The sequence below is a fragment of the Larus michahellis genome, chromosome 15, assembly GCF_964199755.1.
Source record: "Larus michahellis chromosome 15, bLarMic1.1, whole genome shotgun sequence".
Classification (NCBI taxonomy): domain Eukaryota; kingdom Metazoa; phylum Chordata; class Aves; order Charadriiformes; family Laridae; genus Larus; species Larus michahellis.
This window is the reverse complement of record NC_133910.1, coordinates 111,802-132,845: the sequence shown is the minus strand read 5'-3', so window position 1 is coordinate 132,845 and position 21,044 is coordinate 111,802. Positions and strand designations below refer to the sequence as shown.

Here is a 21,044-nt window from a genome sequence, read left to right as displayed (position 1 = left end):
GGCAGCCGGCTGGAAAGGGGAGCGGGGCGGTCGGGGCGGAAAGCAGGGCCCGGCGGGGGTGGGTGGTTGGGCCGGGCCCGCGGGGCCGCTGCGAGCACGTGGTGAGGCAGCTGGAGCATGTGAAGGTGAGTGGGCGGCCCCGAGGGGTGGTGGAGGGGCCGGTAGGGCCCTGAGTGGGGCTGGGAGGGCTGAGGGGGGGCATTGACGGGTGGGAGGGGGGTGTCTGGGCCCGGCTCCCCGCAGGGTGCCTTGGTCCTGGGGGGTTTGGGGTGCGGTGCCGACGATGGCGGAGAAATGGAGCCCGTCAGGGTGGTAAGAAAGCGATGCTCGGGCCGTGCTGGTGCCGCCCCGGAGGGACGCGGGGCCGGGCCCTCCGCAGTTTGCCAGCGCTCCCCGCAAAGTGTCGGTGGGGCCCTGGGTGTGCCGGGCTGTGGGGTGTCTGCTGTCCCTCAGCGTCGCCCAGGGGGGCTGCAGAGGGGGGCGAAGCAGAGAGGGGAAGCAGAGAGGGGGAGCCGGTTTGTGGCCTGACCCGGAGAGTGGGACTCCTGCTGCTGGGGCTGGCAAAGGGGCTGGCGTGGCTGGTTTTGGGGCTGAGAAAGAGAGGGAGTTGTGTGGCTTTGGGCTGAGGAAGAGGGCTGGAGATGAAATCCGCGCCAGGCCCCTTCTCTCTGCGCGGAGGATCTGTCCCAGCCCCGCTCCGGAGGGGCAGAGGTGAGGTGGGGGTCCCCCATCTCATCCCCCTTGGCTGGGTGTGACAAACAGGCTCATTTCTCCTCTCTTCTTTTCCCAGCGTCACCTTCTGTGGCACGGCAAGAAAACCCTGCCTGGCTGATTCCGCTCACTGCTCAGGTAGTCGCATGCCTGGGGCGAGACACGTTGGTGAGTTCAGGGTCGCTACAGATCTTCCCCGTCAAAGCCGCAGAAAAGGCAAATTTGCTGCCAGTGCAGAAAAGCTGATGAGGAGTTTTGTGCTTGTTTTTGTGCGGCTATGTAGTCGTTTGAGGACCAAAGGCCTCCAAGAGAAGCGTTATAAAAACAGGTGTTTTTATTAATACTAAAGTGAGAAGTGTAGAGTAACGTGAGGAATGAGTGCATTTTTTATTAGCGTCGACAGCTCTAGATTCGCCAATAACAGCACTTCAAAAGCGCTCGTGTCCAGGGCGCTCTGAAAACCATTAACTAATTAATCCGGTGCCAAAGGCTGAGAAATCATTTCAGGAGCTCAAGTCTTGGGATGTTTAATGAAGTGAGATGGAGCCTTTCAAGTGGCGGTAACGTGATGCTGCTGGAGAAGTTGTTAGAGGAGAGCAATTAGTGCTTTCCTGGGAAATACGGGCCGTATTTATTACAGCACCTCACGTACGCATGCGTCTATCCTGCCGCAGCTGTTCCCCCTGTCCTGCCGCAGCTGTTCCCCACTCGCCTTCCTCACTTCCTCTTCCTCACACTTTCAGGCACGTCAACATCGGCAACCAATTCCAAGCGGAGCTTCCCGACCTCCAGGACCCAGCCCGTTTGGAAGAGGAGGAAGAGGGAGCATCGCTGGTCTGGAAACCCTGGGGCGACATCGAAACCAACCCGGAGACGCAGGAGAAAGGTTTTTCTAACACTTCTCTTCCACTTTCACCCCACCCAGGGATACGATGGGTTGAAAATTCCACCTTTTTGGGCTTCTCTCCCTCCTTTTCTTGCCCGCCTTCATGTTCGAGGGAAGGAGATGGCTGGGTTTTGGTGGGAGAGTGACTAAAGAATAACGGGCGATGCTCTCGGCAGCGTCTTCCATGAAAAACAGGCGTTTGGAGCTGTCCCACCTCATCTGCGGCGCCCTCGGGAGAGGGGAGTTTTCAAGTGCCTCAAGTCCTCATCTCTACACCTGGGAAGGCTTAAAAGCACCGAGACCGCTAATCCCACATAGGCTAGCTGGCTATGAAGTACATATTTTCCCAAATTCAGACAAGAGAGTTCTAGAAGTGCAGTTTTCCCCAGCATTACAAGAGAAGTTAGTGCTGTGTCGCTCACAGCAGGACACCGGGTAATGGCGGTGACAGACGGAAGATGTCACTGCGAGCCAATTGTGATGCGTGAGGTGAGTTGCCGGGCAAGCGATGACCTGCAGAGGAGGCCACCGCCTGGTGACTGTGACCACCCCGGGAAGGCGGAGGGCTAGTCGCCCCGCACAGAGGCCCCGGGCTCAGTGTGCAGCTTGCACTGTGCAGTGAGGTCCTCGTCCTCCTCCCGGCTGGGCACGGCCGTCTTCTCCTGAGGTACCCCGTGTGCCACAGGGCGCTGACGATGGCTTCTGCCTGGGAGAGGAATCGTCACTACGGGGACCTGCAGAAAGCAGTCGCTTTCCTCCCCTCGCTCCTTGCTGATAGCTCCCTCAGGAGCAACGACACCGCTCAGAGTGTCCACGGAGTGCTGCTCTTTGCGGATATCTCAGGTGGGGGGAGCAGGGAGGAGCAGCCACGGACATGAGCCATGTGGGGACACAGCAGGCCCTTTGGAGCCCCTCAGACAGAGTGGTCATCTTGTCACTGCTGAGGTCTTCTGCTGGGATGCCCACAGAGAGCAGGATGGGTGACCTTGGGCGGTCCATCACGGCTGCCACCAGTGCGGAGCTGGCACGGGAAGGTGTCCCCTACAGGCTCTCGGGCCGGGCATCGTGGAAACTGCTGCCAGGTCTTTTGGCCCACATGGGCATTTCCTGATTTCTGGATGTCCCTGTTCCAGGTTTCACTGCGTTGACCGAGAAATTCGTGCAGAGGAGCGGCGTGGACAGAGGCACTGATGAGCTGGCGCAAACGCTCAATGAGTACCTGTGCGACATTTTGGAGGGTAGGAGCCGTGCTGCAGGACTGTGTGGCATCGGGCCGTGATGGTGGAGGGTGGAGGCAGCCTGGTCCTGCCTCCTTGGAAGGGCTGGGGCTTTCTGTGAGGAACAGCGAGCGCAGCCAGGGTCTGCTGGCGGGTCAGCACCAGTGCGGGTCCTTTCTGCTCCCCGCTGCGGCCGAGGAGGCACCCACTTTCTCAGTAGCCACCTCGGTGCCTCTGGCGTGAACAGCCATCTCAGTGCTGCGTCAGGGCCCAGAGCAGGCTGAGGGCATCCAGCAAGTGCTCCAGGGTCTGGAGCGTCTGTGCTATGAGGAAAGTCTGAGCGAGCTGGGCCTGGTTTGCCTGGAGAAGAGAAGGCTTGCGGGGGGGACCTTAGAAACGTGCCTACAACCTGAAGAGAGGGTGCAAAGAGGACAGAGCCAGGTTCTCCCCAGTGGTGCCCAGAGTGGAACAGGAGGTTCCCTCTGTGCATCAGGAAACACTTTTCGACTGTGAGGGTGACTGAGCACTGGCAGAGGTTGCCCAGGGAGCTTGTGAAGTCTCCCTCCTTAGAGCTATTCGGAAACCATCAGCCACCGTCCTGGTCAGCTGGCTCTGTGCAGCCGGGCTTGAGCAGCGGGGCTGGACCAGATGGACCCCAGAGGTACCTTCCAGCCTTCACCTTTCTGAGGTCTGGTGGCATCTGGAGGCCCTGCCTCCCTGCCTGCTGTGCGGGTACAAGGGCTGTGACCACCGTGAGCCTGGGAGAGAGGCCGGAGCGGTGCTTTCCTGAGCTGTGCCCCACAGTGCACCCTTGCCCCGGTGCTCCCCCCAGGCAGAGGGCCTTGCTCGGTGGCTTCTGGAAGAAGGTGTCCACGTGACTCTGCCTTTTCTTCCCTCTGTCCACAGAGTTCCTGATTTTTGGAGGAGACATCTTGAAGTTTGCTGGTAGGTTCTTGGGGGGGCGATGACCTCGGGCACTGAGCTGTAGCATTTAACTCCTGTGGCGGCCGTTTGCTCTGCGCTCCTTCTCAAGAGGCTCTGTGCAGCGCCTTGAGCCAGCTCTTTGGCCACGCACGCACCCCTCCAGCAGTGCCCTCTCTCCAGTGCTGCAGCTGCAGAGGAGCGCTCGGGACAGGGGGTGTCACCGCTGCCAGCCGTCTGCTGCTGTGGCTGGCCCGGGATAGGAGAGGTGTCCCGGTGCCCAGGACACGGTCCTCCAGGACGATGGCCTCCCACAAGCCCATCTTCCTCCGCACGGCAGCTGGTTTCTGCTGTCTCTGCAGAACCAGACCGTAGGTCGGGGAGAGTCAGGTCTCGGCAGAGCCTTTACCTTCCCTCCCTTTCCCCAGGAGATGCTGTGCTGGTGCTGTGGAGAACACCACCCCAGGAGGTGGCCAGGACCATCAGCCTGGTGCTGCACTGTAGCCAGCAGATCCAGAAGAAGTACGGAAGACGTGACACAGATGTGGGGCAGAAGATCCAACTGAAGATAGGTACGGGCGCTGTGCCAGACGCAGCTGTGTGGCACTCTGCCATGCCACAGGGTGCTTCTGGTTTGCTGGGCTTCTGGGGCAGGCAGCTGGGGATGACGCCTGGCGCACTCAACACATTCTCAATGTCAACTCGGTTCGTCTATTTCTAGACGCCTGCTTTAGGGACTAGTGTCAGCGTCTCCCCGAGGAGGAGGGAGGATGCTCTACCCCTCTGTAACGCCCCTCTCCCCGCTGGGCTTCAGAGGAGCTTCTGAGCAGCCGAGATGCTGGGGGCTGTGGAGTTCCAAATGTTCCCTGTGTCAGTTCTGCTTCTCCTTCTCCCCAGGGATCTCTGCAGGGACCATGAGCCTCCCGGTTTTCGGAGATGAGAGCTGGCAACACTTCTGCATTTTTGGCCCGTGCCTGGCTGAAGTTCGTGACGCCGAAGAGGTTGCGGGTGCAGGTGAAGTTGTCCTCTCGGCCACCTGCTGGGAGCTCTGTGAGCAGCACCGGCTGAGGATCAAGCATCTCGCAGGCACAAGAGCTGTGCAGGCAGGTGGATGGGTTGGCCTCGAGAGCCATTCTGAGGGCCTGGGCCTGGCCATGAAGGAGGGAGGTGTTGGAAGGCTGAGGAGATGAATGTGGAGAGAGTTGTAGGTGGGAAAGCGGGCAGGCAGGGGAAGGTCTTGTCCTTCCATCTCAAGGGTAACCGTGGGCTGGGCTTTCTTGCTTTGAGGGGTCAGGAGGCGCTGGGAGGGTTTGAGCCCCAGCAGCAATGTCCTCTGTGGGCCATGGAGCTGTGGTTGCTTGGAGATGGGCATGCTTGGAGAATGGCTGTCCAGCTCCGGTGCTTCTGAGGAAGCACTGCTGTCCCATCCAGCCAGGTGGGCTACTTCTCCCCTTCTCTGGGCAGTGACGGTGGAGGGCAGGCTCTGTCCCCTGGGAGTCCTGGGGAGGCCAGTGGCAGTGCTTTCATTCTGTGTGTCTTCAGGTGACGGGCGTGGATCCGATGCCTTGGTCCGAATGCCAAGACGCCTTACGCAAGCTCGTACAAGACCCAGTGAGACACCGCTCAAAAAGGGAAGGTGAGTGCCCACTTCCCCTTGCTCTGTGATTGTCCCGAAAGGTGGGGCTTTGCTGCTTCAGGGGCCAGAGAGGAACCACCTCCTCCCTCTTCCCTCTGTCCATTAGCACTCAGGCTGTTGGGCCTCCCAGGGCGGTGGCTGCTGCCGCCTCCTCCTTCCAGGGGAGAGCTCTGCCCTCAGCATCTGGAGGTGGCAACATGAGCAAGCGCAGAAGACTCTTTCTCCCCCGGTTCCAGGGCTAGGCCCTGCTTTGCAACGGCTCGTAGTCCCATCCACCCAGCGGCCACCTGCCTTTTCTCTCCTCAGGTGCCATGAGGCCTACTCTTCTCTTGCCCAGTGACCTGAACGCCAAGGATGTGCTTAGGAAGTACATACCAGTCGCTGCTCTCGGGAAGGTACGGCAAGGCCACCGCTGCTGGGGGCTGCATTTTCGGAGGGCAGAAGAAGTGGTGCCTTGCAGAGATGGAGCTCTTACGGGAACAGACCAATCAAAGAAAATGCGCCCTGCGATGACAACGCAGGGAAACTGAGCCCAGGGGCACCGGTGCCGCACCATTGTCTGCGTTGTCCTCAGAGAGACATGGGTGGCAGGAGGAGGACTCCTGTCCCTCTGTCTTTTCCGTGGCTATGGTTCTGGGTGTGCCGCGGACACGACGGTGGGATAAAGGGGAGATTCCCCTGAAGTCCCTGGAGCATCCCTGAGGGTCTCCCCTCATGTCCGTACCGGTCCCCAGATGGCGTGTTAGCGGAGCAGCCTTCTCTCCTTTGTCATTTGTGTTATGACTCGGCGTCTGCCTGCCGCAGGCTGGGCGGCCTGCCCGCCCTTTTGCACCGAGAGGAGGATTTATCCCTTCCTCTGCTATTACCCGCTATCGCCAGCACGCCTGCGCTCCCTCGGTACTGGTGTGGGCAGTAAGAGCCCGGGAGAGCAGGCTGGTGAAGCCGTCGTGCTCTTGTCTTCCAGCTCCATGCAGGACTGCCCATGGATCTCCTCTCTGAGCTACGGCCAGTCACCTGCATCTTTGTCCAGCTGCAGCTTGCTGCAGGTACCAGCTCGGTGCATCTCAGCACCGTCCTCAAGGAGGCCAGCAGGGTGATGCTAGAAATCCTCTCTCCTCACAAGGGCCACATCAACAAAGTCCTCCTGTGTGATAAAGTGAGTGGGGGGGAACGGTGGCCTCCCCCAGCGCCAGAGGGTGGGCAGTGAGCGCGAGGGAGAGGCTCCCTCTTAGGCGCTGTAGCAACATGTTCCACATCTGTCCTGGGCAGGGCTGCACGTTCCTCTGCGTGCTGGGACTCCCTGGAAACAAGCTGCCCTGCGAGAGCCTTCACGCCCTGCAGAGTGCTCTGGAGATCTTCAACTCGTGCTCCACCATGCTCGAGGAAAGAGAGTGAGTGTGTGGCGGGGGTCGGCGGGGTGCATGCTGCCTGGGACGGCGCAAGGGGGCTTCACAGAAAGAGATGTGCCTTCTAGCTTGCTCTCCCTTGTCCCTGGCAGGAAGGAGGCAGTGCCCTGAGAGGTGCAGGCAACCCCTGGGCTCAGCCCACGGCAGCCAGACGGAGTCCCTCCAAGCACACTCTGCTGGCCACCGCGCTGGAAAGAGCCCTCGTGAGGGCCAGAGGCCGCTGCGGCCAGAGGCAGGCCCTTCTGGGCCACTGCCCCATGAACGGGGATGGGGCCCAGCCACCTGATCCCAAGTGGCTGTCATCGCCAGGCGGTGACATGGCGGGCGCCTTCTTCCCTCTCTCTTTGCTCACAAGAGGGCTGTGGCCCTGCACGTGCTCTGCCCCTGCCCCTTGTCCCTTGCAACCTGCAGATGTTGCACCCCTGAGCTCTCCACGTCCCCGAGACCCACGCTGGCAGGGCAGCACAGCCGGTGGCCCAGGCTGGCACCGAGGGGAGGTGTGGGAAGGGATGAAGCCAGGCGGGCAGGACTGCGCCTGGGGCGCTGCTCAAGCCCTGCTGTTTCTCTGTGTGCCAGGACAATGTCTGTGGCAGTTACCAGAGGGACAGTGTTCTGCGGAGTCACTGGCCACCCGCTGAGACACGAATACACAGGTATTGGCCTGGAAGGGTGCCGCGGGGCTGGCGGCACGGGCCACACCGACGCATGCTCTCTCTCTCTAACGCGTGCTCTCTCTCTGGCAGTCCTTGGCCAGAAGGTGAACTTGGCTGCCCGGATGATAGTGCACTACCCTGGGCTGGTGTCCTGTGATGCAGTGACCTACGCCGCCTCCCGGCTGCCCGCTTCCTACTTCAAGGAGCTGCCGGAGAGAGAGATGAAAGGCCTCAGGCAGCCTGGCCCTGTCTGTCAATACGTGGGGGTCACCGAGGAGAGGTGAGTGTCCTCTGAGACGGTCGGAAGCCCTGGCGTGGCAGGCTTTTTGCCCCTCTCCCCTGCTGTCTCCAGCTGCTGAGAGAGCGGGAGTGAAACCAGAGGGATGGGGAAGGTTTGTCTGTCTTGGTAGACACAACCTGGCCTTGTGGGCTGGGTCTAAAGGGCTTTGGGCTGTGCTTTCCCTGCTGTGCTTGCTCCACCACGTGCCCTGGGAATGCTGACCCAAGGAGTTTTCTGTCCCAGCTGCTCCGAGCAGGAAGCTTTGGGCCAGTCTGGTCCCCATGGGGAAACGTGGACCATCGGGACACTCTTCCTCAGGTCTTCCTGCAGAAATCTCAGCTCTTCTGGGCCAGGATTTCACCTTCCCTTTAGAGGACGGTTTGAAGGTTACCACTGCCGTCTCTTTGAGACTGCGGGAAGACTTGAGCCAAAGGTGCCAGGTGCTTGGCATCCCAAGCCCTTCAGGGACACAAGTCCCCCTTTCAAAGACGCTTGGTGTTCTTGGCCAAAGTGGTAAAGCTGTCTCCCAGCCAACAGCACGCCCTGGCTTCTTTCACATGTCTTCTCCTGTTTCTCTGGGTTTGGCCTCTGGGGATGGACTCTTGATATGTTCTCCTGTCCCACCGTGGCCGCTGGGCTTCTTTACGCTTGAAGCTGTCGTAGCGTGTCAGCTTGAACTTTGGCTGGGAAAGAGTGCAGGGGATAACAGCCTGCTCCAGAGAAAAGCCGGTACCCGAGGAGCACCTCCTTCCCTACCACGCCAGGCTGCTTCTCTAGGTCCCCTGGCTTCTCACCATCTCATTGACTTGTGTTGTCTTTTCCCCTGCTTCTAGCATCTTTGGCGTGGGTCTTACCAAGAAGAGGTCGGAGTACGTCCCCTTGCTGGGTAGGTGGAGAACGCCTTGCTCTTCTGAAGCCCAGGTTCTTCCCCTTGGTAACTTTTAGTGCCTTGCTGGGAAGGGAGAGGCTTTTACCAGGGATGGTGTTGCCTGCAGCAGCCCTAAGAAAGCGCCGCCTGTCTTGGTCTCTGCTTGCTTGATATCTTTGGGTGGAAAACGAGGTGGGGCGCCTGCTGCTCCCTGCTGTCTTCCAGACCTGGTAGGAAGGTTGCTTTCAACTGTGGAGCTGCTCACAGCCTGGGGGCTAAACTGATCCCTGTCTTTGGGGTCAGGAAAGAGATTTCCTTCTGCCAAATCGATGGAGAGTTTTGACGGTGGGTTCTCCTCCTTGTACTCCTCAGAGCTGCTTTCTTGGCAGCATCTGGGCGAAGACACGGCAATGTCAGGAGGCAGGGGATGCCTGTATTCACTCGGGGTCTTGCCGAATGTTTTGGGCCCTGTTGTGGGTTAACCCCGCTTGGCAGCTCAGCCCCACAGAGCCACTCGCTCCCCACAGTGGGATGGGGAAGAGAATCGGAAGGGTTAAAGGGAGAGCACTGGTGCGCTGAGACACAGACAGCTTAATAGGGAAAGCAAAAGCTGCACACACGCCCAAAGCAAAATCAGGCATTCATTCACTGCTTCCCATGGGCGGGCAGGCGTCTTGCCATTTCGAGGAAAGCAAGGTTTCATCACGTGTGACAGTGACTTGGGAAGACAAATGCCATCACTCCGAACGTCCCCCCTTCCTCCTTTCCGCTGGATTTTCTTGCTGAGCACGGCGTTGTATGGTCTGGAATAGGCCTTTGGGCAGTTGGGGTCAGCTGTGGCGGCTGTGCCGCCTCCCAGCTTCTTGTGCACCCCCAGACTGTTCGCCAGCAGGGCAGCGGGAGCAATGGAAAAGGCCTCGACGCTGCGCAGGCGCTCTTCAGCCATAACTAAAACCTGGTTGTGTTATCAACAGCGATGTTTGGTCACAAATACAAAACATAGACCTGTACAGGCTATTGCTGAATAAAATTAACTGTAGCCCGGACCAAACCAGAACGGGACTGACGACGCTGCCTTAGCTACTGGGAGGTGCTGTGCAGCTCACTGCACAGCGAGGAGATGCTGTGAGTCTGTCTGGGACGCAGCTGCCTGAACCGGCTGCAGTCATTCCTTACAGTCTCGTGCTGGATCGCTGCGGGGAGTCGCATGGGGCCGGCAGAATCTCCGTGCCTGTGGGATAGGGGAGAGGGCGAGGGGGCTGCGCTGCGGGGCAGGCAAGCAGGTGGCCCCGTGACTGCTCTGAGGAAGGCAGAGGTGCCCAAGCGTGGACGAGCAGGTGGGAAGGAGGCCTGGGTGCCGGCAGGCTGGCCGATGTGGTAGCGGGGAGGGAAGCTGCGGTGGAGGGTGCCCGCAAAAGGGACGGCTCTTTGCTTTTCAGCACGCCCCCAGCAGCTCGTTCTCTGGTTTGTCTTCGCAGGTCGGAAGCAGGAGACTGACCTCTTTGTCAGCTGCTTGAACGCCTATAGGGATTCAGGCCAAAGGAACATCCTGGCGGTTGAGGGCACGATGGGCTGTGGAAAGAGCCACTTACTTGCTGAACTGGCCTCTCTAGGCCAGGATGCTGGCCACAGGTACAGGTTTTCCACCTGTAGCTTTGGGACGCTGCCCCTGCCCATCCCCTGACAGCCGTGGAACGCTCCAGCCCCTCTGCCAGGGTACCTGGCCCTTGGACTGCAGCCTCCCGACAGAGCCTCCTGGAGACACTGCCTGGGAGCACCTGCGTGCTCCGCTCCCGCCTCTGCCTCTTTGGGGAGTTGGAGGTGGCTTCTGGAGCCACGGCCTTTCCTCCTTCACCCCTGGGTCAGGCGCAGATAGAAGGAAAGAGCCCAAGCTCAGTGCTTTTCATCCCACTCCAGACCCCAGAGACAGCAGGGCTGCCTGTCTCAGAAGCCCTGCTCGCCCTCGGCGTGTTTCCCAGGAGGAGCACGGGGGCCTGTGCTCTGGCAGGCAGACCGATAAGGTCTGGAGCCCAAAGGCAAACCCACCACTTGCTCCATTCTTGCCTCTCAGCCCCGTGAGTTCCTCTGCAGGGGGCACGTAGGGAGACCTAGGCCGGCGCTGCAGAGACACAGGCTCTGGACCCGGCTCTCCCGCTGGCTTGGCAGCAACTGCCCCTCTGTGCCCTTTCTCGTACGAGGAGGGAAAAGCTTGGCCTTCTGTGGGAAGCGCTTGGAGATGGGGGGCTGAAGAGCTCCCCCCAAAGGGCACCTCCGCCCCTCTTGTCTTAGAAGGCTGGGGCTGTGGGGAATCTCAGTGCCTTTTGCTTTTGCACCGCAGGGTGGTTGCCCTGGAACTGCTGGAGATCGACACGAGGCAGCCCTTCTCTGCCATCCACATGCTGATGGCCAGGGCCCTGGGCCTCCAGGACTGTGAATCGCGCGGCGACAGGCAGCGCGTGCTGAAGACAAAGCTGCAAGGGACAATCGAAGAGAGCAGCTACTGCCTCCTCAATGACATTTTCGGTGTCAAGGTGAGAGCCAGAGGCCCCTGTGGATGTTGAGAAGGCCTTCTCCTGAGCTTGTCTGGGTCTGACCTTGAGTGGGCACGCTGCTGGGAGTGCCTTAGCTCCGGGATGGGCATTGCGGGGGTCACAGTGTGCATTTGCCATGCCTGGGCCCGGGGGGCTCCCTGTCTGTGGGGCTGGTGTCCTGCGCCGCATCCGCAGTGCCCGGTGCCTTGTTCGGCACCCTGGAAGTGGCACTGGAGAGAGGCTGTTCCTGACCTCGTGCCGAGGTCACCGCTGTGCGAGGGGTCTGCCCCAGCCAGCCCACGATTCCCACAGCCAGAGAACCGGCTCAGCCCAAGCCCCAGCTCTGCAGAGACCCTCAGCAGAGGGCCTTTGCTTTAGGCTCTGGGTGGAGTCCCCGCTGTGGCTCCCTGCCCCTGTGCTGGGCAGAGGTGAGGTGCTGAGGCTGTCAGAGACGGTGGGCTCTGCGGTCTTGCGTGCTGGGTAGGTGTGCCGAGCCCCGGAGCCGTGTTTCTCCCTGACTCTGCTTTTCTGGCCAGTTCCCCATTTCGGACAATGTTCGCGAGATGGATGAAACTCAAAGAAGACTGGAATTGCACTCGACTCGGGTGAAAGTGCTGGAGAAGGTGAGCATTTCTCCTTCCTTCCCCCTGGGTCAGAGAAGGAAAAACCCTGCCGTCTGCGGGCTCTGTACCACTGAGGTGTGAGCAGGCGGGATGACTGCGCACCTGGGTCATGGCCCGTCAGAGCCCGAGAAAGCCCTCGCCCCCCCACTTCCCCCCGCAGCCCCACAAACACACCCGAGGACTTTCCTCCCGTAAAGTGTGCCCTGGAGGAGGAGCAATGTCTTCTGGGTTCCCTTGCCCGAGCTCCCTCCTGCAGGGCAAGTGATGTTAGGTATGACCCTCCAGTCTCAAAGAGTCAGTAAGCTTCCGAGCGGGAAAGTGGCTGGGGAGAGACTTCAGAGCATCCTCTCAAGAGACGGAGGCTAAATCTCGTCCCCTGCAAGACAGCTGAGAATCCACTGGATTCCCCTCAGAGCAACCTGCTTTTTTTCAGACCCTTACAGGAGATTTTGGCATATTTGTCATCGACAATGCCCATTTCATCGACCCTGACTCCTGGTTCATCATGTCACCCGTGCTCCAGAAGGTCTCCCTCTTCATGGTCATGAGCTTAGCCCCAGGCTACGAGATAACCGAGAGCTTTCGCAAAGCCGCAGCAGACAACGCCACGTCCCAGAAAATCACTTATCTTCATCTGGACAAGCTGAAAGCTTCAGTTGTGATGCAGAAAGTCTGCAAGGACCTCGGAGTGGTCAGCATCCCCAGGGATCTGGTGAGGTAAGTTGGAGGCAGGGGAGCTCTTCCTGAGGGCCTGAACCTCTGCTGACCGTGGTAGGGAATCAGGCCCCCAGGCAAGGGAGCGCAGGGCCGCTAGAAGCATCCCGGACTCTAGCGAGTGCCAGGCGTGGGCGGCTTGTTATGCCTCACCCTGGTGGGTGCGCGCTGAGAGCGGGCAACTCCCGAGACACCCAGCCTGGGAGGTGTCAGCCTTGGCTGCCGCACAGGGAGGAAGGGAGGAAGAGTCCTGAGCCCAGCTGTGTCTGGGTGTGAACAGAAAAGGCCTTGGTCTGGGTGGCTGGGCTGTGGGGGAGATTCCCCGGGGCAGAGGTCCATCCTCTCCAGGCTCCTGAGGAGAAGAAAGGCAGGGCTCGCTGCTCTGCGCTTTGGGCATTGTCCGCAATTCTTTTCCCGTGGACTTCGGCAAAGGCTGGAGGGTTCAGGGGGCACAAAATCCCAAGGCAGTGGGAGGACGATCCCTTTCCAAAGTGAGGCGTAGCTGTGATGAAGATGCTGGCTACCCTGATATGCCTGAGTGACTGGCCGCCCAGCTGAACTGTGTTTCACCTTACTTTCCTTGTGCTGGTCCCCGACGGGTCTGCTCCTGTGCAGGTTCCTGATCCGAACCAGCTCAGGGATCCCATATTACTGCGAGGAGCTGCTGCGCTGCCTTCGTGCCAACGACATGCTCCAGTTCTGCACCCGGAGGCAGTCTGGAAAAGCAAAGGACAACTGGGAGAGCCTGATCAGTAAGCACCTTGGCTGCGACTAGCGAGTTGCTGTGGCGTGTTCTCCACAGCAGAGTCTTGCCCCGTTGTTCCCCCATGGCTCTGGGCAGAGTCGGATCTTGGTCTGGCGGAGGTGTGGGCTCCTGTGCGCCTTGCTGTTGGGACAGGCAAAGCAGGGGCAGTGAGTTCTGGTGGCTCGGAGGGACCTACATTCTTGGGGCGGGGGTTGTGGGGCTAAAACACAGGGGAAATCCTTCCGAAGCACATGTGCTTGTGGTGTTTCTTAGGCATTCCAATGGGCATGCAGTTTAGCTTGGCCAAAGGCTAGCTCACTTGAGAACAAACCCCAGCTTGAGGTGAGGGACGAGCCCAGGAAACTTGAATGCCAAACCATAAATCCCCACAAGAGTGCCGGTAACGGAAGAAAACGGTGGTAATGCCATCCGAGAGAGCAATGCCAGCCAGAGTGCCGCGGCCTTGGGAAGAGCCAGGACTGAGGCCACGTCTTGCATTAGCACCAGCAGTTTCCCTGGCTGGGAACTGGTGGGAACTGTTTTGCTCTGCTTCATGACCACCACATTCAGGGCAGGCACTGGACCATGTCAGGGGCGACTTGTCCCATCCCAAGTGAATCGTGAAGCGCTCGCGAGCTGCGAGTCGCTTTGCGAACTGCCTTATCGGTGCTCTCTTGCTCCGCCCAGCATCTGCAGCCGAGGCTTCATCCCTCGCGGCAACCTGGAGCTCCGAGGCGCGGAATGACGGGAGGGTCTGCCTCCTCAGGCCAGGCGTGACCCTGGAGAACACCGCGCTGCCCATCCCCTTGAAAGGTAAGGAGCCGAGCGCCGCTCTGCCGGCTGTCGGCTGTGCTGGGGCTCCTTCCCGGGGCAGGGGCTGGAGGGAGGCCGGGCATCCGTGTGCTGCAGAGTCACCCTCTCAGCGTGGGGGCTCTGCTGGGAAGGCGGCTCCGGTCCCACCAGAAACAGGCCTGGGGCTGCAGGCAGCCGCTTTCCCCTCCTGTGAGCCTGCTGGCTGCTCTCCGTCAGCAGGTAGGAGAGAAAAGGTTATCCGTGCAACACTGAAATGGCTCCCTTTTCTCACCAAAACAAATACTTTGCTGGGAAAAGGCTTTGACTTGCCTCTGTCCCAACTTTGACGCAGCATCTGTATTGCTGTTCTCTTTTTAAGTTCCCCAGCTAATGCTGGTCTCAAGGCACTTAATCCAAACCAAATCCTTCTCTTTTTTCTTCTTTTTTTTCGTTTTGTTTTGGTTTTTTGTTTTCTGCGGATCGGCATGGAAATCCTCCTGTAGCCAGGGGAGCTGGATGGGGGAGCTTTCAATGAGTGTCCCTCCTCTCTGGCCATAGACATTTGTTATGAATTGTGAAGAGACATCATGCTAAAGTATTCCTGCTGTGAAGTGGCTTTGTCCAAAAAAAAAAAAAAAAAAAAGAAAACCAAGAGAAAGGAATAGTATTGTCTGGCCAAGTTAAGGCAAGCGTTGTGGGGAGCTCTGTGTCCACCTGTGATGTGGGGAAAGTTCTCTGTGTGTGCTGTTGGGCAAAAGCCTACTCCAGATCTGGTAGGGCACATCATGGGATGCGCATACCTGCTGGGTCCTGCCCTCCCTGCCCTCGGTGGGGGAGCATTTGTTTGAGCATCTGGCTTTTCCCCAGGCCTCATGGCCTGCGATTCCATCAGGAGCGGAGCCAGTTTGAAGATGCCTACCCTGGGTTGCGATTGCCCAGTAGGTGCAGCCGCAAGGAGAGGAGGCCAAAGTCTACCCCATCTCATGGGTTGAAACTTTCCAGCCTCTCCAGCCTCAGCATGGGGAAGAGGCAAGAGAGACGTGTTGTTTCTTCTTGACAGAGATTGCGCTGACTCAGCTGGATCGGATGCAGCCGCTGACGCGGATGGTTGTGAAGTTTGCAGCCATCATCGGGCCGGTGTTTACCACCCAGCTCCTGTTGCACATCCTTCCCACTGGCCTCAGGACCCATATGAATTCCTCGTTGGACGAGCTGGTGAGCGACAACATCCTGAGGTGGCTGAAAAACACAGAGGTGCCAGAAGATGTGCAAGATCCTACCGAGGGGCCAGCCACCTCTTCGCAGGTGGAGAGCAGTAAGTGGTAGCGGGCAGGTGGACAAGGGAGCTCCCAGCTGTGTCCCGGCAGGGCTCCCCAGGGCATGGTGCGCTTCCCCTGCTGTGAGGGGTGGCTGGGGCTCAGGCAGGCACGGCTCTTTGCGATGGGTTGTTCAAAGACCTTACGGGTCAGTCTCAAAGCCCGCTAGCTTTGCGCTGGAGGGAGGTTCCCACCAAGTGCCATCCCGAGTGCTGCTCGTAGCGCAGGCACGGGAGGGCGTGTGGAGCCCCTGACATCCTCTCCCAGCCACCTGATCAAAGATGCTCTCCAGGTTGCCCCGGGGCCCTTGACGGGCTTTTATTCAGCTTTGACTCCCCTGTGGCGCAGGAGGAAGCTCAGGAGGCTGGGGACTGCCTTGCCAAGAGCAGGGAGAAAGTGCTGGACGGGGCTTGCTTGGGCTGGTGGTGACATGCCCAGCTCCTGCCTGGAGCGCAGCTGAGCGCTGTGTCCGCGGGGCTGGGCTAGCGTCAGCAAGGCAAGCTGGGCCCTTTTGCCCCGTGCTGCAAGGCTCGGTGTGCAGCAGTGCTGGTTGGCTGGCAAGGGTGCACGCCAAGGCATGACTCTCGTGCCCCAGCTGCGACGGCCCTGAGCTGGGGCTGATGCCGAGGCCCTTTGCCTTGCAGGTGTGCAGAGGCCCTCTCCCAGCACGAGGACCGAGGAGCAGCAGCCTGGCGTCTTGGCCTTCTGCGTCCCGCTGCTGCAGAAGGCTGCGTACGAGCTGTGGCCCGGGAGGCAGCGAGTCGCCTTGCGCGGCAAGTGTGCCGCCTTCCTGGAGTAGCACGCGCACAAATGCAAGAGCTGCGGCCAAGGGGAGTTTGTCGCCTTCCACCACTTCGCCGTCACCAGCAGCCAGGACGGAGGCAGCTGTCGGGACCCTGCCGACGGAGGCGACTCATGCAGCTGGGAGGCCTTGGTGCTGGCTGGAGAAGAGCTGAAGCAGGATAGGACCCACGCCACTGGGGGTACGCTGTGCACCGTGCTCCACAGCCCGGGCCCTCCAGGAGCCCAGGGGTGTATGCTGGGGATCGGCTGGGAGGAGGTCTGCCGGGGACGAGCCCAGGAGCTGAGGACAACCACCGCAGACTTTGCTCAGCGTGTCGGCACCCTCGCAAGGGTCCTTGAAGCCCAGTGGGAGAGCGAGAGCAGCTCTTCCCCTGGGGCAGGCGAGGAGGTGTCTAACCCCCTGTTTTCTTTGCAGATGCCGCAGAGCAGCAGGCTTTCACGGAGGCGGAAACCGGGTGAGCAGACAAGGGTTTGATTCTCTGTAAAGGCAGGGGCCTCAGGGGTCTCCAGAGGAGACCAAGGAAGCGCTGGCATTTGCCTGCCGGTTGTGACTCTAGCTTAAGGAAGAGGCTTTCTGTGAGGTGGGAGCTGGGAAGAGATGGCCACGGAGGTGAGACAGTGCTGGAGGAAGCCCGTGGGCTCCTAGTGATGGTCACACTACGCTGGAGCAGGCCTTGCTTTCCAGTTCCTCGAGAGGAGCGCTACAAAATCTGCAGGCGAAAAGCCACCACAAGGGAGCCGGGTGGTTTGCCTGGGGGAGGTGACAGAAAGCCCAGCTTGTCTTCTTCTCCCTGGCTACAAAGCAGCTGTAGGAGTCATGCCTGCCCGTGGGCTCGCGCTCTCTTTTGAACAAAGGGCTTTTGATGGCCTCTCTGTGGGGCAAAAGACCAGTGTAGGTGATGCCTGTGCATTCTTTGCTCTCTTCTTCCCCTGGGAACGGTGCTCTGACTAGTGTGGCGGAGCGGCTTCTGCCAGAGGGCGAACAGACAACTGAGCTGCCCGACGAGACCGACAGGCAGCACAACGGCACACACTGGTGTGAATGCCGAGCCATCGTGGAATCGGTGCTTGTGCCTTTGGCTCGCCACTACGTGGCAATGGGCGATGCCGACCGAGCCTTTTACTACCTTCTGGAGTGTGCTGCTGCCTACCTGCACGTCTCCAACAGCTACATGGTGAGTTGCCTCGCTCGCCAGCGCCCACCGTGCACGGAGTCCTCTCAGTCAGCTGGCTCTGGGCAGGACAACTTCACCGCTGCAATAGGGCATGCCTTGACGGGGCCTTGGAAGGGACATGCTGGGGTCAGAGCCTGACTTCTTCCTCCGGCTTGCCTCTTCTGTGGACGGAGACACAGGCCACCGTGCCCATAGCAGGAGGGGAATTAGCAGGGAGGGGATCTGAAGGAGCACTGGTGCCTGTGCTCTGAGCCGGCGTGACTGTGTTGGGGCGGGCATCAGCAGGGGGAGAAACGGGCCCTCTTAAGACAGATGCCAGAGGCAACAGGGGAGGACGAGGCCGGCCATGGGCTCTGCATCACGCTCGCCTGCTCTCTCTGTGCTTGCGCAAAGGCCCTCATGAAGCTGAACGAAGCGGAGGTCCTGAGGAAGATGAAAGCCACTGCGATAGCCTGCTTTGAAGAGGCCACCTTCTTCAGCCTCAAAGGGGAGATAAAGAGATGGGGAGGTCTGGAGGGATGTCCTGGGGGATGGAGCTGGATGCTTTCCCCGGCTGCAGGGGCTATCCCTGGCATCACAAGCCACCGGCAGACTCCGGCAGTCTCTTGGCCGACTCGAGCAGATCAGGGTGTTTCCCTTTTCCTCTGCAGGTTTGCTGGTGTATGCAACGCCTTCAGCTGGCAGAGAAAATGATGAGGGAGGCTTTGAGCTTGCTCAGAAGGAACTTCCCCGAGACCTTCCTTGGCGCCTTTGTCAAGGCTCAGGTGGAAAAGTTGCCTTGTGTCGCTTACGTGAGAAGAGCAGCCTGCCTTCTGCAGAAGGGCCGGTAAGGAGCAGAACTGAGAACCCAGGGGAGGAAGAGCCATTTCCTACCTGGTCCCAGACCTGCCTGGGCTTGAGGCCACACGTGACCTGACGCATGGCCCTTACAGGACCGAGGGGTTAAGGAGCGATGTGCGGGTGGAATGGGGAACGACAGAGCCCCACACTCCCTCCCCCCTGCACGCTCCTTCCCCCCTGGGTAAAAAGCAGCTCACAGCCGGGGCTGTGCCTGCCGGCACGCGTCGACGGCGGCAGGGCCTTGGTGGTGGCTGGGGACAGAGAGCTGCAAACAGGGAGTAGAGGCTGACGAGGGGCAGGGCTCAGGAGACGGGGAAGGAGCAGTGGGTGGGGGTGAGGTGTGAGAGTGAGGAAGCTCAGAGGGCGATAACCCTTTTCTTGCCGGTTCCCAGCTTTGCTTGGGCCCCCGGGCGCTGTAGCGCCAACGCGCCCTCTCGAGCGGTCAGCTTCCCCTGGCGGCACTGCTTTGTTTGCCCCCTTCCTCTCCATCAGCTCCCTTTCCTCCCAGGAGGTGCGACTGGCTTGTCCGCCGCCCTGCTTTCCCCCAGCCCTGTCTGATTTAGCGCTGTACAGCGAGAGCCTCTGGGCCCAGCAGTTTCTCTCGTGCAGCAGGATGAAGAGGCTGGCCTGGCTGCTGCAGCAGAGCTGCTGCCTTTCCTTACTGGAGCGCCTCTTCAGCCTGGAGGGCACTTCCAGCGGACGGAGGTTCTCCCACCTGGCAGCGCACATGAAGGCCAACACGGACAGGGCGTTGGACTCCTGTTGGACAGCAGAACTCCCGCCACGCACAGACTTAGGACACAGACAGATGCCAGCACAGACGCAGACACAGGTACAATTGGGCACACAGGCACCGTACAGAGACCTTCACAGACGCCGGCACCAATACAGGCAGGGACACCCGTACTGATACCATCAGAGATACCACCGCCCATTCCGTTGCAGGTGCAGATGCCGTTGTAGAGGCCGTGGCAGACACAGATACCGCTGCAGACGCCCTTGCAGAAACCAGGTAGTCTTTCAGATGCAACTGCAGACGGAGATGCCATGGGAGAGACAGATGCCACACCAGATACCCTTTCGTGCGCCACTGCAGATGTAGACAAAACCGGAGTGCAGAGAGCATTGCAGATGCCCTTGCAGACAGAGGGAGCGTTGCTGATGCAGGTACCATTTCAGAGGAAGGCATCTTTGGGGATGCCGGTGCGGATGCAGATAAAATTGAAGATGGAAACGCAGATGGAGACCACGTTGCAGGTGCTGTTGCAGGTGCAGTTAGCGTGGCAGATGGTTTTCTTAAACAGGGACCATTCAGGACAACTTTACCGACTTCTTCTGTCACCAGAGCTGTATATTTGTTTTCCAAATAAAATGGTTCTTATGAAAACTCTGGAGTTCTGTTCTCCGCCATACAACTCTGCAATGACCAAGTCAAGTGGTATCGCCAGAGCGTTTCAATCTACTAGACTTCAGGAGACATTGATTAGCATTTGTAAAGCAACTTGACAGTGTTCTGGAGGGCTACAAAAGTAGAATTTGTAATGGCATGTTGCAGTTCCTTCTTTGTTGGATGGAGGAGTCAATATTAGTACAATTAGCCACTTCCCATCGCAAGCAGTTTTGAAAGAATCCAGCGTGTTTTGAAAGAATCGGGGAAGGAAGGCACTTCCTTGTGTTTCAAGCCTCTTCTGTCAAGGTACATTGGTACTGAAGTTCAAAAATAAGCACACATATTATGTGAGTTATCTCTGAAATAAGTCCGTTCACTGACAGAGAGCCGCCACAGTTTCTATTGTAATTTCACCAAAGACACCAAAGAGTAAGACATTTGTCAATGTCAGGCAGAGTTTGCCTTTGGTGAAGCCGTGTTGGCTGTCACCAATCACCTCCCTATTTCCCATGTGCCTTAGTAGCGTTTCCAGGAGGATCTGCTCCATGACCTTGCCAGGCACAGAGGTGAGACTGACCGGCCTGTAGTTCCCTGGGTCTTCCTTTTTTCCCTTTTTGAAAATGGGCGTTCTGTTTCCCCTTTTCCAATCAGCAGGAACTTCACCAGGCTGCCACGACTTCTCAAATATAATGGAAAGAGGCTTGGCGACTTCATCTGACAGCTCCCTCAGGACCCGTGGATGGATTTCATCTGGTCCCGTGGACTTATGCACCTTCAGGTTCCTCAGATGGTCCTGAACCCGATCTTCTCCTACAGTGGGCGCTTCTTCATTCTCATAGACCCTGCTTTTGCATCCTGCAACTTGGGTGGTGTGGGTGGAGCCCTTGCTGGTGAAGGCCGAGGCGAGAAAGTCATTCAGCATCTCAGCCTTCTCCGTGTCCTGGGTGACCAGGTCTCCTGTGTGCTTCCTGAGAGGGCCCACACCTTCCCTAGTCTTGCCTGTACCCGTGACGTACTCATAGGAGTTTTTCTTGTTATCCTTGATGCCCCTAGCCAGATTTAACCAGGCTGGGAAGTTTTCAAGTGACGTCCCTGACCCCGGCCCCGGGGAGGCAGCATACCTCCCTGTCAAGAGGGTCTGCGCGGCATATTGGGCCTACTACTATAACCCGCCTCTTCTCCCTTGCAGAGGCAGTTTTTAAACTGGGGGTAGGCCTTGCTGGTCCCGGCATCTCTTCTGGTGTAGCCAAACCATCTTCCATGCCATCCATGGGCTGGCCTCCCTCCTCAAGAGCCTCATACCTGTTGTGCAGAGGCACCTGGTTGGGGGATGTGGGCAAGGAGGGAGTTCGCTTCCCTCCCCTCGTAGGGACTAGCCTCCATTCACTGGCCTCCTTTTGGCCACTGCCTTCAGTGGCAGGGCGAAGGGACCAGATCTCCTTCAGCTCGGGGTTTTTTTGGGGGCTCTTCTGGTTTTTGACTCAGGGACCCGGTCAGAGTCTGCTTCCACCAATCCATTCCTTTCTCACTCTCCCT

At 59.1% G+C, this 21,044-nt stretch overlaps 3 protein-coding genes across 3 annotated transcripts; all 3 read left to right on the top strand.

Moving 5' to 3' along the window:
* Window positions 1-283: 283 nt before the first annotated feature.
* Window positions 284-5,160, top strand: LOC141751752 (adenylate cyclase type 10-like). Its single transcript, XM_074609104.1, has 7 exons — window positions 284-312; window positions 791-879; window positions 1,409-1,597; window positions 2,731-2,835; window positions 3,721-3,759; window positions 4,164-4,307; window positions 4,633-5,160. Exons 1-7 carry the CDS (start codon window positions 284-286, stop codon window positions 4,923-4,925), a joined length of 888 nt encoding a protein of 295 aa, XP_074465205.1. The 3' UTR covers window positions 4,926-5,160.
* A 144-nt stretch (window positions 5,161-5,304) lies between these two features.
* On the top strand, window positions 5,305-7,694 carry LOC141751624 (adenylate cyclase type 10-like). The gene is made up of 5 exons (XM_074608738.1): window positions 5,305-5,371; window positions 5,678-5,766; window positions 6,336-6,527; window positions 6,641-6,762; window positions 7,521-7,694. The coding sequence occupies exons 2-5, from the start codon at window positions 5,683-5,685 to the stop codon at window positions 7,585-7,587; spliced, it is 465 nt and encodes a 154-aa protein (XP_074464839.1). The 5' UTR covers window positions 5,305-5,371; window positions 5,678-5,682; the 3' UTR covers window positions 7,588-7,694.
* An 853-nt stretch (window positions 7,695-8,547) lies between these two features.
* LOC141751623 (adenylate cyclase type 10-like) lies at window positions 8,548-19,840 on the top strand. Its single transcript, XM_074608737.1, has 13 exons — window positions 8,548-8,596; window positions 10,057-10,210; window positions 10,917-11,109; window positions 11,646-11,732; window positions 12,166-12,449; window positions 13,062-13,198; window positions 13,879-14,004; window positions 15,044-15,298; window positions 15,944-16,282; window positions 16,519-16,558; window positions 17,056-17,278; window positions 17,929-18,104; window positions 18,728-19,840. Exons 2-9 carry the CDS (start codon window positions 10,146-10,148, stop codon window positions 16,096-16,098), a joined length of 1,302 nt encoding a protein of 433 aa, XP_074464838.1. The 5' UTR covers window positions 8,548-8,596; window positions 10,057-10,145; the 3' UTR covers window positions 16,099-16,282; window positions 16,519-16,558; window positions 17,056-17,278; window positions 17,929-18,104; window positions 18,728-19,840.
* The last annotated feature ends 1,204 nt before the right edge of the window (window positions 19,841-21,044 follow it).